This window comes from Littorina saxatilis, linkage group LG2 (assembly GCF_037325665.1).
Source record: "Littorina saxatilis isolate snail1 linkage group LG2, US_GU_Lsax_2.0, whole genome shotgun sequence".
Lineage (NCBI taxonomy): Eukaryota > Metazoa > Mollusca > Gastropoda > Littorinimorpha > Littorinidae > Littorina > Littorina saxatilis.
Window position 1 is genome coordinate 26,153,323 of NC_090246.1, and position 12,199 is coordinate 26,165,521.

Genomic DNA, 12,199 nt, shown 5'->3' on the forward strand with positions numbered 1-12,199 from the left:
ACTACACTTTGTAAACACGGGAGTGCGTTAGTATGCCTTTAAATGGCAACTAGAATGTATCATAGGTGTCAACCTATACGGTTTGGCCGTATTGCTGTACGGGAAAAATGCATTTTTTACCCAATACGGTGTATAGGAAAATCTATACGGGCAAAAGAAGAATATACGGCGAAAAGAAAAAATTACAGCAAAGTTAAAATGAATGATAACAATGGAGATTGAGAGACAACGATCGACGCTTTCATGCAGACGACTCTCAAACGTTGTCATTGCGCATACTCAGACTCTTTTTCCACTTGACTTCCTATAAATCACTTCCGGTTTCCGGTACATTCTATCACGGTCCGTGATTCTATCAAGCGTCGATCAACAAGCATGGCATCGCAAAGTTATCCTCCAGCTAAAAAGCTGAAAACTACATCGCAAAGTGGATCCGGACGACATCTTAAAGAGTGGGAGAGCCCAATTTTTAACAACGGTGCATACGCTGGATGGATTAAATCTTCATCAGAAGGCCCAGACTACTCGTTTTGTGTCCCATGCAGGAAACATGTGAAAGTGCGTGCCTCTGGATTTTACGACCTGAAGAGCCATTTTTCAACACGTGGGCACAATACAATTTTATAAGGTCTTGAGCTGTCTAATAAGGTTTTGGAAGGCCTCATATAAGGGCAACACCAATGATAGGTTGACACCTATGATGTATTCTCTTTGCTTTTTCCAGTAATACTCCAGGTAGATAATGATACAGACATGCAACAAAGAATATAGTATATATTTTTGTCTCTTTTTGTTTTAATTGTTAGTTTTCAAATCCATGTCACTGCCTTTGGTTTCCAATGTTACGAAGGTGATGTACTTTGAAACCCTTGTAATTTACTGAACGTAGACAAACAAAAAATGTGCAAGTATTTCTAATTCTTTCTCTGCAGGCCAAGGATATATATGTATATATGGAACCAGTATCTATTCATGAAATCAATTTGTATGGTTAAAATGTCTCCGTTAAGTAAAGAAATATCACCTTTGTAACATGGTTTCCCCTGGTACGCAGCTCTAGAAAATAACCCATATACCCCAGTGTGTCCTCCTTCCTTTTGCTCTGCTCTTCCCCTCTCCTCCAGTCATATCCCCTCTTCCAAGCAAGTAGGTGTTTGTGTGGTTTCATCTCATAATTTGCATGCTTAGATCTCTAGTTGGCGGAAGTTCATTGCTGTGTTCATTTTATAGTAGTTGCCAAGCATCCTTGCCTTTGGTAGACCTAGCAGACTTGAATACTGAGAAGTTTCAGCAAAAATCCGGATGCCTTTTCCACAAATGTGCTAATTAATGCCATACTCTACTCACAGTGTTATCTTTGCACCAGCTACCAGAACTGGCAGGAAACCAGTGTTCTCTTTATTTGTAGTTAATGTTGTCTTCAGAATGGTGCATGGTTCTGTGATTTTAAAAGGATTTTTAGTAAGCTGATTTTAGTGCGTTTTTGACCCTATTTTTCTGTTTTTTCTTGTGTGTTTTGTTTTAGCAGGGTAGAGAAAAGAATTTAGGTTTTGTTTTGTGTTTGTTACTTTAGGCTGACCTGGCATGTACCTTTCATGTTTTTATCATAAAGTTTTGGACTTGTGTAATGCTTTTTCATGTGCAGGTAGTTGGCACTGTCCCCGGAGGAAGGATTACCAATTTGAAAATCTTGTTTGACCTGGTGTGCCTCTTGCTCCTTCTATCCACAGGCGTTTTCATCTTTGCCGGCACGCTGATCCGTACGCTGGGTGCCAGAAACGCGTCCCACGCGCTGCACGCAGCATTTCTGGCCAACATCCTACGCTGCCCCATGCACTTCTTTGACGTGACCCCCCTGGGTCGCATCGTCAATCGTTTCAGCAAGGACATTGACGCCATCGACACTGTTGTGCCCATGAACGCGCACATGTTCCTGATGTGCTTCCTGCACGTGATGGGCACCATCGTGGTCATCTCCATGGGAACGCCTCTCTTTCTCTCCATCATCGCCCCCCTCTTGATTCTCTATTACCTCGTACAGGTACTCGCCCCCGTCAAATGACCCAGTCTTTCTGTACTGACCTGTGTCTGATTAGGGACTTTTTTTGTCGTTTTTGATTTGGTAAATCTTTTGTCTTTGCATGCTAACTGACTGGTTTTAAGTGCTGAGGTTTTTAACAATTGTGGCATGGTTGGCGCATGTCGTGTTGTCATGCCTTGTAGATTTTGTTCCGCTTCTTTTTTTTATATATTTGTTTAATTTTTATGAAACAGGCTGTTGTGTAGTGCTATACCAGCATGCTTGTAGTCATGGCTTTTTCCCCGAAGGCTAGGTACTGGCTGACCTGGTATGTTCCTGACAAAAATGTGTGTGTGTCTGTGGAAGAGGTTTGGAAATTTGCATGAGTATTTTTTATTTCGCTGTGGCTTCAAAGATTTTGAGGCTGATGCTTTGTTGATTTGCATTTTTCATTTTAGTGATTATTTACCTGCATGAAGATGATGCACAGAAAGCCTGCTGAAATTTAATTATTGTTTGTTTGTGGTTGCATGTACTTGGCTGTATATTTGTAAAAGTAATGTGGGATTTTATTGTGTTGTATTTTTTGTTTCCGTTTGCTTATGAGACCATGCTTAGAATTCATCTCACCATGGTGCAGCTGCATGTGTACCATTTTTTTCTCAGCACAAACAGCATTTACATAAAACTGTCAAAGTCTCATGGTGCACAGATTTATTAAGACTGTCATGTCCACGAGATAGCTTTCAAACCTTCAGAGATCTAGGACATGCTTTATAGGAATAAGATTGAGAAGACCAGATCAACATCATCAATGCAAAGCTCAATTCACCAGCATCTGCTGTCGGTTAAAGAAGTATTCCACAAAGGCAGATAGTTTCTGTCCGTCTTTCTTTCTCCCTGCTGATTTTAGCAGCTCTTCAATCAGAGTCAGCATCAGTTTATCTTTCTGGTTTCCAGTTGCTCCACCTACTTTTTTCTTTGTCTGCTGTCCGATGGTTCCTTCTCCTTGTAGGGAAATTATTTTTTTTTACAGTTACAGCAACAAGGACATTAGCAGCGATAGAAGATCAAATCAAAAAAGGGAAGTAAGCTCTGTTTACACAGATACAAACAATTCGTGAGAGCTGTGTAGAACGTCTCCTGGACCGAAAGAGAAATATTGTAGAAGCATTGAACGAACAAACAACTTCCACCCTCAAATAATGATGACCGAGGATCTTTCTTGTCTTTTATCTCGATCTCTCCCACCGCCTGCCTCTTTCATCTCCAGCAAAATGCAACAGCAGTGGTATGATTTACAAGGCCTGAGCGTCTGTTTGAAGACATGTGTGTTGCTGTATCTTAGGCATCCTCACCTTTGCGTGCATCTTGTTGATGGCTTGGGGAAGTCGCCGCTCGTCGAGATCTCTTCACCGGGACATGCTGCGTACCATCCTGCGTCTGCCCATGCATTTCTTCGACACCACGCCTTTGGGTCACGTCCTCAATCGCTTCAGCAAAGATGTCAACGTGGTGGATGTGGTCCTGGCCAACACTCTGGTCATGTGGTTACAGTGTTTGCTGGCCATCCTCTGCATTCTTATCGTCATATGTCCAGTCCTATCTTTCTGGTCCTCGTTGTGCCCATAGGAATTGTGTAATTCATCGTGTAGGTACACTTGACTTGATCGTTTCAAACTCGACTGAAGTGTGCAAAATTCTGTCATTCTGTGACGATTCGACTCACTTGGCTGAAGTGCTCAAATATTTGTTACTCTTTTTGACAGTTACATTTTTTTTGTAAGTCTTCAGACCTTTGTCACTGTGTGACAACTAGACTAATTTGGCTGACATCTGCAAACTTTGGTCTTTTTTCTTCACACACTGAACAATCTTGTCTTTGAACTTTAACCCATGTTCTTCATGACTCGTATGTATAGTCTTGTGTGCTGCACTTTCTGGATATAAGCTGTCTTCTGTTGTAATTATTTGACCCTGTCATAGAGGTAGTTCTATATATCTGAATTTCTGCCTCTTTCAAAGTGGTGAAAGTTGAGCTTCTTGATCTCTCATACTCCTGGTTACAAGTTTGACTGTTTCCATGGCACTTGTTGAGAAAAATCTGCCACTGTTTAGTTGTTTACATATGCCTCCTTTCCTCTCAATCTTCTGAAAAATCTATGTGGGTAAAACTTTGTGTGTGTGTGTGTGTGATTTTAGGTTGTTGGTATTTTTTTTGTAGGGGGTGGGGGGGGGGGGGGAGGAGGGTTCTCGTGGTGCTGTTCCTTAATCCCCACCCCACCCTTCCCAACTCTTTCTCTCTCTCACGCTAGGCCACTGACTATGGGCCCAACTGAGTTCTGCAACCCTTTTCACTTAGTTTTACACGCGAGTTTTGTACTGGAAACTTGCATTCTCCCAGTAAGGTAATATATTGTACTACGTTGCAAGCCCCTGGAACAATTTTTTGATTAGTGCTTTTGTGAACAAGAAACAATTAACAAGTGGCTCTATCCCATCTCCCCCCCCCCCCCCCCCCCCCCCCCCCCCCCCCATTCCCCGTCGCGATATAACCTTCGTGGTTGAAAACGACGTTAAACACTAAATAAAGAAAGAAAGAACACCCGAGTTTCCTGAGTCGAGGTTTTCAAGATTATGTTGCTGTTGACTCAGGAGAAAGCAGGACTTAGATAAGAGGCAGTCATCATGCTTAGATAAGAGGCAGTCATCATGCTTAGATAAGAGGCAGTCATCATGCTTAGATAAGAGGCAGTCATCATGCTTAGATAAGAGGCAGTCATCATGCTTAGATAAGAGGCAGTCATCATGCTTAGATAAGAGGCAGTCATCAAGCTTAGATAAGAGTCATAGTCATCATGCTGTGAGCTGAAGGAGTCAAAAGAGCTGGCAGAAAAGGAGAAAGATGGCCTGCTGAAAATAAATTGAGAGCTGCACACGCTGGAAGATGGCCTGACATTGACAAGTTCAAATAGAGAAATATGTTTTTATGTAACCAAGAGAGATGATCCAGGCCGGGACCAACGCGGGTCAACTTTGTGTGCAGACTCGGAGACATGAGTATCCATGTTCAACCCATGTGTCACCGCTGTGGCATGTACTTCAGTCATTCTGTCAGAAGTGCAGGTGGCTGATTTCACCTAAACACCCACACATCTGGGTAACGTAGCTCTTGTTGCTGCTAACTTTCCACCAGGATGAAGGGACTCGAATTTCAAAACATTAGGATAAGAGAGTAACAAAAATGAAAGACACACTGTTTTGCTGTACTGTAGGGATCATGACCTTTTCCGGAGCTCTGATGGTGGCACTGGGAAGTCGCATCGCGTCCAAGCAGATGCACCAAGGCATGCTGGTCACGGTCCTCCGTCTGCCCATGACCTTCTTTGACACCACGCCCCTAGGTCGCGTCCTCAACCGCTTCAGCAAAGACGTGGATACGGTGGACACCGTCCTGCCCGAAAGGATGAGCATGTGGCTGCGCTGCTTACTGCAAGTGATAGGCACCGTTGTGGTCATTAGCATGTCCACCCCCATCTTTCTGGCCCTCATCGTGCCCCTTGGCATTCTCTACTTCATTGTCCAGGTAGTCCGTCTTTGCGTTTTGGAGTGGGTTTGCCAGGACCTTGCAGTGCTTTTCTTTCTCGATAGCTTTTCTTGCATAGGATTTAAAAGTGTACCCTTGCATGCCGAGCTTCACTTTTTGTAGTGTTTGTTGTGCACTTCTGTTTTTATTGAGTCACTTGAGAAAAAGTGACTCTATGTAATCGGTCAGTGTTAGTCTGTCCGGCCGGCCGGACGGCCGGACGGACGGACGGCCGGACGGACGGCCGTCCGTCCGTAGACACCACCTTAACGTTGGACTTTTCTCGGAAACTATCAAAGCGATCGGGCTCATATTTTGTTTAGTCGTGACCTCCAATGACCTCTACACTTTAACGATGGTTTCGTTGACCTTTGACCTTTTTCAAGGTCACAGGTCAGCGTCAAAGGAAAAATTAGACATTTTATATCTTTTCTCGGAAACTATCAAAGCGATCGGGCTCATATTTTGTTTAGTCGTGACCTCCAATGACCTCTACACTTTAACGATGGTTTCGTTGACCTTTGACCTTTTTCAAGGTCACAGGTCAGCGTCAAAGGAAAAATTAGACATTTTATATCTTTGACAAAGTTCATCGGATGTGATTGAAACTTTGTAGGATTATTCTTTACATCAAAGTATTTACATCTGTAGCCTTTTACGAACGTTATCAGAAAAACAAGGGAGATAACTAGCCTTTTCTGTTCGGCAACACACAACTTAACGTTGGGCTTTTCTCGGAAACTATAAAAGTGACCGGGCTCAAATGTTATGTGAACGTGACTCATTGTGTTGTGAATAGCAATTTCTTCCTGTCCATCTGATGCCTCATATAATATTCAGAACTGCGAAAGTGACTCGATCGAGCGTTTGCTCTTCTTGTTGTCTTTGCAATTGCAGCGCTGTGAGTGTAAACATGTTTTGTTTAACCCTACATATCTGTAGTCTCTTTCTTTAATCAGATGTTTATTAATATTTTTATATCAATATATATACGTATACATCATATAGTAGCACTGAATTCTTTTGCCTTTCCTTTTTTGTGACTATTTAACAAATAGTTCTGTAGATGGTGTTGGGTATTCTGAGCACTTTCCCCCCAAGTATAATATATTTGAAACACTGGCGTTGTATTTGTCCAGTCCGTGGCGTACTAGTGATGTATTTTCTTACTTCTTTGTCTTCATTACAGTTTTTGTGTCCCTTTGTTCGGCTGTCTGTCCGTCCATCTTTGTTTCTTGCCTTTGTATATCTGTACGCTTTTCATCCCAGAATCATCACTTGTCTGTGAATGCTGAATTCATTCCCAGACAGAGACAACAGTTCATTCCAGATCTGACATTTTGCTTACTTTCTGGGTGTGAAATATCAGATTATGTCTTAAATTGAAAAAAAATAATGTTGAACGTTTAGTTATGCTCAAGGAACAAGTGACACAGTTACAGAGGACATAGATCTTTTGCCAGATGGTTGTTATACTCTACGGTACGGCAGAGTATTAAGATACATGCTGTGTGCAGAACAGATTAGGAACAGGTCTTTGTTTTTCATTCTCAAGCTGTGAGCCTTGCCTTGTGCCATGTAATCAGCTTTTATACATGAACAGGTTCTTTTTGGTGCATGTTCATAATTTTATGATTTCAATGTTTTCTTTGTTTTATTTCTTTTTGTTTGTTTGAATGTGGGAGCTTTCTTTTTTTTTCCTAAAAATGTATCGCTGGAATGTTTCAGTGCATTAATTTAGGTTTGCATGTATAGTATTGGTTTTGGTTTTTAATGTTTTTATCTCTTCTTTGTCTTTTTCTTTATTGGATTGATTCTGGAAGCCTTCTCCTATTTTTTGTAAACCATAAGAAATTTTTAGGAGTTTTGAGGTTTGCTTGTGAACCTTGATTTTCCTGAGCCTTCCTTTGCACTTGTCCCATACACTTAAAACATTAAAACAAAATTCTGCGTGATAAATAGCAATTAATCTCTGATTTATTAGTTGGAAGAAAGGAGAGGTTATATTAAGATGTGCTAACAATACTTTCAGACGATTTCAGATTGCAGAGGGATTTGACGGCCCGGCTGCTGCTCAAATCTTGTGAGGATGGAGGCAAAGAATGCGGAAACTGTAATGCAGTCAAACCCCGAAGGAAATAACTTGACCAGAGCACAAGAAAAGCAGTAAACAGAACCCTGTCTAAGCATATACTTTTTTTGTCCCCATTCGTGCAGGCATATTCATTTTGCTGGCAGTGCTGTTGAAAGCGTTCGGAGCGCGTGAGGCCTCTAGCGAGCTCCACTCCCTTCTCCTGAGCACAGTGCTTCGTCTTCCCATGGTGTTTTTCGACACCACCCCCATTGGCCGCATTGTCAATCGTTTCGGAAAAGACATCGACACCCTTGACATCAACATTCCGTCCAACATGGAGATGTTCTTGGGCTGCTTGCTCAAAGTGCTGGGTACCGTTGTGATCATCAGCTTGGTGACGCCCTTTGTGCTGGTAGCGGCCATTCCCCTAGTTGTCCTCTACTTTTTGATCCAGGTACAGTGGAGCGCGGCAACCACTTAAACTTTTCAGTGATTCAGTAATACCTGTGGTGAGAGGACACCCTTGGGACCAGCCAAAAGTATCATTGTATTTGGTCATGCTAGGCAAATGAACAACATGTGTCCTCTTCTGGTTTCAAGGGATCTCGCATTGCAGGTACCACTGTATCAAAAGTTTATGGCTTGTTTGATGTCGTTTGAGACTGTGGGCTTTCTGACCCTTCATGGTGAACTTGCTCCGTCAGTGGTGGCTGGTTCTGGTTCTGGTTCTTGTTCTGCTCAAAATAGGTGGCACAGGCCTGAATTTGTGTTTCGGCCCTGAGAGTCGAGGCTTGTTGGAATTTGAACTTTTTTGTTTCTGTTGTTTGGACTTATTGCCTGATGGTGATTTTTGACTCACATGCGAAGCAAAAGTGAGTCTATGTACTCACCCGAGTCGTCCGTCCGTCCGTCCGTCCGTCCGTCCGGCCGGCCGGCCGGCCGGCCGGCCGTCCGGAAAACTTTAACGTTGGATATTTCTTGGACACTATTCAGTTTATCAGTACCAAATTTGGCAAGATGGTGTATGATGACAAGGCCCCAAAAAACATACATAGCATCTTGACCTTGCTTCAAGGTCAAGGTCGCAGGGGCCATAAATGTTGTCTAAAAAACAGCTATTTTTCACATTTTTCCCATTTTCTCTGAAGTTTTTGAGATTGAATACCTCACCTATATATGATATATAGGGCAAAGTAAGCCCCATCTTTTGATACCAGTTTGGTTTACCTTGCTTCAAGGGCAAGGTCACAGGAGCTCTTCAAAGTTGGATTGTATACATATTTTGAAGTGACCTTGACCCTGAACTATGGAAGATAACTGTTTCAAACTTAAAAATTATGTGGGGCACATGATATGCTTTCATCATGAGACACATTTGGTCACATATGATCAAGGTCAAGGTTACTTTGACCCTTATGAAATGTGACCAAAATAAGGTAGTGAACCACTAAAAGTGACCATATCTCATGGTAGAAAGAGCCAATAAGCACCATTGTACTTCCTATGTCTTGAATTAACAGCTTTGTGTTGCATGACCTTGGATGACCTTGACCTTGGGTCAAGGTCACATGTATTTTGGTAGGAAAAATGTGTAAAGCAGTTCTTAGTGTATGATGTCATTGCTAGGTTTAGTTATTTGACCTTGACCCTGAAGGTCAAGGTCATGTAAAGGTCAAGGTCAAGCATGTGAGTCGTATGGGCTTTGCCCTTCTTGTTGTATGTTTGTACGGCCAACACCGCTTAATGTCACCGCTTGTTAACGGCACGGTCCTTCCCGTGAAAACAGTTGGCCTCACATTCCCAGATCTGGCCAGGCTTTTTATATGGGATAAGACCATCCCTCCACTTGGATACATGCTAAAAATACCCCCCGCGGGTTAGGGGGAGTCCCATATTGGTTGGGACAAGAAAGAATTTACCCGATGCTCCCCAGCATGTCGTAAGAGGCGACTAATGGATTCTGTTTCTCCTTTTACCCTTGTTAAGTGTTTCTTGTATAGAATATAGTCAATTTTTGTCAAGATTTTAGTCAAGCAGTATGTAAGAAATGTTAAGTCCTTTGTACTGGAAACTTGCATTCTCCCAGTAAGGTAATATATTGTACTACGTTGCAAGCCCCTGGAGCAAATTTTTGATTAGTGCTTTTGTGAACAAGAAACAATTGACAAGTGGCTCTATCCCATCTCCCCCCTTTCCCCGTCGCGATATAACCTTCGTGGTTGAAAACGACGTTAAACACCAAATAAAGAAAGAAAGAAAGTGATAAATAGCAATTAATCTCTGATTTATTAGTTGGAAGAAAGGAGAGGTTATAAGATGTGCTAACAATACGTTCAGACAATTTCAGATTGCAGAGGGATTTGACGGCCCGGCTGCTGCTCAAATCTTGTGAGGTTGGAGGCAAAGAATGCGGAAACTGTAATGCAGTCAAACCCTGAAGGAAATAACTTGACGAGAGCACAAGAAAAGCAGTAAACAGAACCCTGTCTAAGCATATACTTTTTTTGTCCCCATTCGTGCAGGCATATTCATTTTGCTGGCAGTGCTGTTGAAAGCGTTCGGAGCACGTGAGGCCTCTAGCGAGCTCCACTCCCTTCTCCTGAGCACAGTGCTTCGTCTTCCCATGGTGTTTTTCGACACCACCCCCATTGGCCGCATTGTCAATCGTTTCGGAAAAGACATCGACACACTTGACATCAACATTCCGTCCAACATGGAGTGGTTCTTGAACTGCTTGCTCAAAATGCTGGGTACCGTTGTGGTCATCGGCATGGTGACGCCCTTTGTTCTGGTAACGGCCATTCCCCTAGTTGTCGTCTACTTTTTGCTCCAGGTACAGTGGAGCGCGGCAACCACTTAAAGTTTTCAGTGATACAGTAATACCTGTGGTGAGAGGACACCCTTGGGACCAGCCAAAAGTATCATTGTATTTGGTCATGCTAGGCAAATGAACAACATGTGTCCTCTTCTCAGACTTCTGGTTTCAAGGGATCTCGCATTGCAGGCACCACTGTATCAAAAGTTTATGGCTTGTTTGATGTCGTTTGAGACTGTGGGCTTTCTGACCCTTCATGGTGAACTTGCTCCGTCAGTGGTTGCTGGTTCTGGTTCTGGTTCTTGTTCCGCTCAAAATAGGTGGCACAGGCCTGAATTTGTGTTTCGGCCCTGAGAGTCAAGGCTTGTTGGAATTTGACCTTTTTTGTTTCTGTTGTTTGGACTTGTTGCCTGATGGTGATTTTTGTATGTTTGTACAGCCAACACCGCTTAATGTCACCGCTTGTTAACGGCACGGTCCTTCCCGTGAAAACAGTTGGCCTCACCTTCCCAGATCTGGCCAGGCTTTTTATATGGGATAAGACCATCCCTCCACTTGGATACATGCTAAAAATCAGCAGCCTGCTTCCTGCGTAGAGCAAGATTTAAAAATATTTAAAAAATGGGGGGGGGGGGGGGGGGGGGGGGTATTTTTATTAAAAGCCACAAGTGTTTGTAAAAAAATCAAATAAATTTATCGAAAACTCGCACTTTGCACAGGGAGCACCAAGGGTGTTGATTTTCAGTATGTGCACAAGCGGAGGGATGTAAAACTTAAAAGCCAAGCCAAATCTGACTTTGAGATGATGAGTCAATTTGTTTGCACAGGTATAGAACTGTGCTTTTAATATTACATGTATGTTAATATCCACACACACAAATTCTTTTTTGTATTACCATGCAGTTCTTTATATATGCTAAATGTGCGCTGCTTGGAAATGTCAGGGTCTGATGTAAAACTGAGATCAAACAATGTCAAGGGTTGTTGGCTGTACATGGTTGGGTTTTTTCACATTTGAATCTGCCATGAACAACTGCCTTCTATGTTTGGTGGAGTAATTGGGAGGGGGAGAGGGGCACCTTGCAAGGATACCCAAAAACTTTCAATAAGACGTTAATTGCTAGCAGCGAAACTGAGTCAGGTGCTTATTAATGTTAACGTCTGCTAGGCTGTATCAGCTGCTATTGCTGCACAACCGTTTGTGATCAAAAAATCATCGGTGATTTCTTTTGTCTGTTCCATCATGGTATTGCTTTAGACAGACCCATGGCAGATTGGATTGGGTACAGTCATTGATCAGCACTGGAATGACCATGCATAATGATCAATATTGTGGGTGCTTGAAACAGCTGAGGAGTTATATTTTGCTGAACTTTACCAGGTGGCATATATGATGAGGAATAGGACTGTCTGCGAATTCTGTCGTTCTTATCCTTGTTAAGAATGTGTGTTGGTTTGCTGGTTTCTTTCCTCATTGTTCTCACTCATTCTGTCTTCTCTGTAGTTCTCAGTCCCATTTGAATTCTAAATATTCTGAAGTTGAACATTTTGAAGTTACAACTTATATTTGAAAAGAATTTGTGAACTAAACACAGAGGAATTATCATTTGATTTTGGTTTTAAACTAACCACAGCAGAAGGCACATTGGAAACTCACTTGTAGACGTGAAACGTGTCAGCGGATTGGAAGCACACAGTAAAACA

The 12,199-nt window shown here is 42.4% G+C and overlaps 1 protein-coding gene across 4 annotated transcripts in view; it reads left to right on the top strand.

The window, feature by feature from the left end:
- LOC138958613 (multidrug resistance-associated protein 1-like) overlaps positions 1 to 12,199 on the top strand; it is a 58,152-nt gene that overhangs the window by 34,254 nt on the left and 11,699 nt on the right. For 2 of the 4 annotated variants that reach the window (XM_070329817.1, XM_070329819.1), the window contains one exon: positions 1,731 to 2,041. In XM_070329817.1, the coding sequence (XP_070185918.1) occupies positions 1,731 to 2,041 (311 nt within the window). Of the gene's footprint in view, positions 1 to 1,730; positions 2,042 to 5,295; positions 5,607 to 12,199 lie in introns of all 4 variants that reach the window. The other 2 variants (XM_070329816.1, XM_070329818.1) reach the window with 1 other exon arrangement.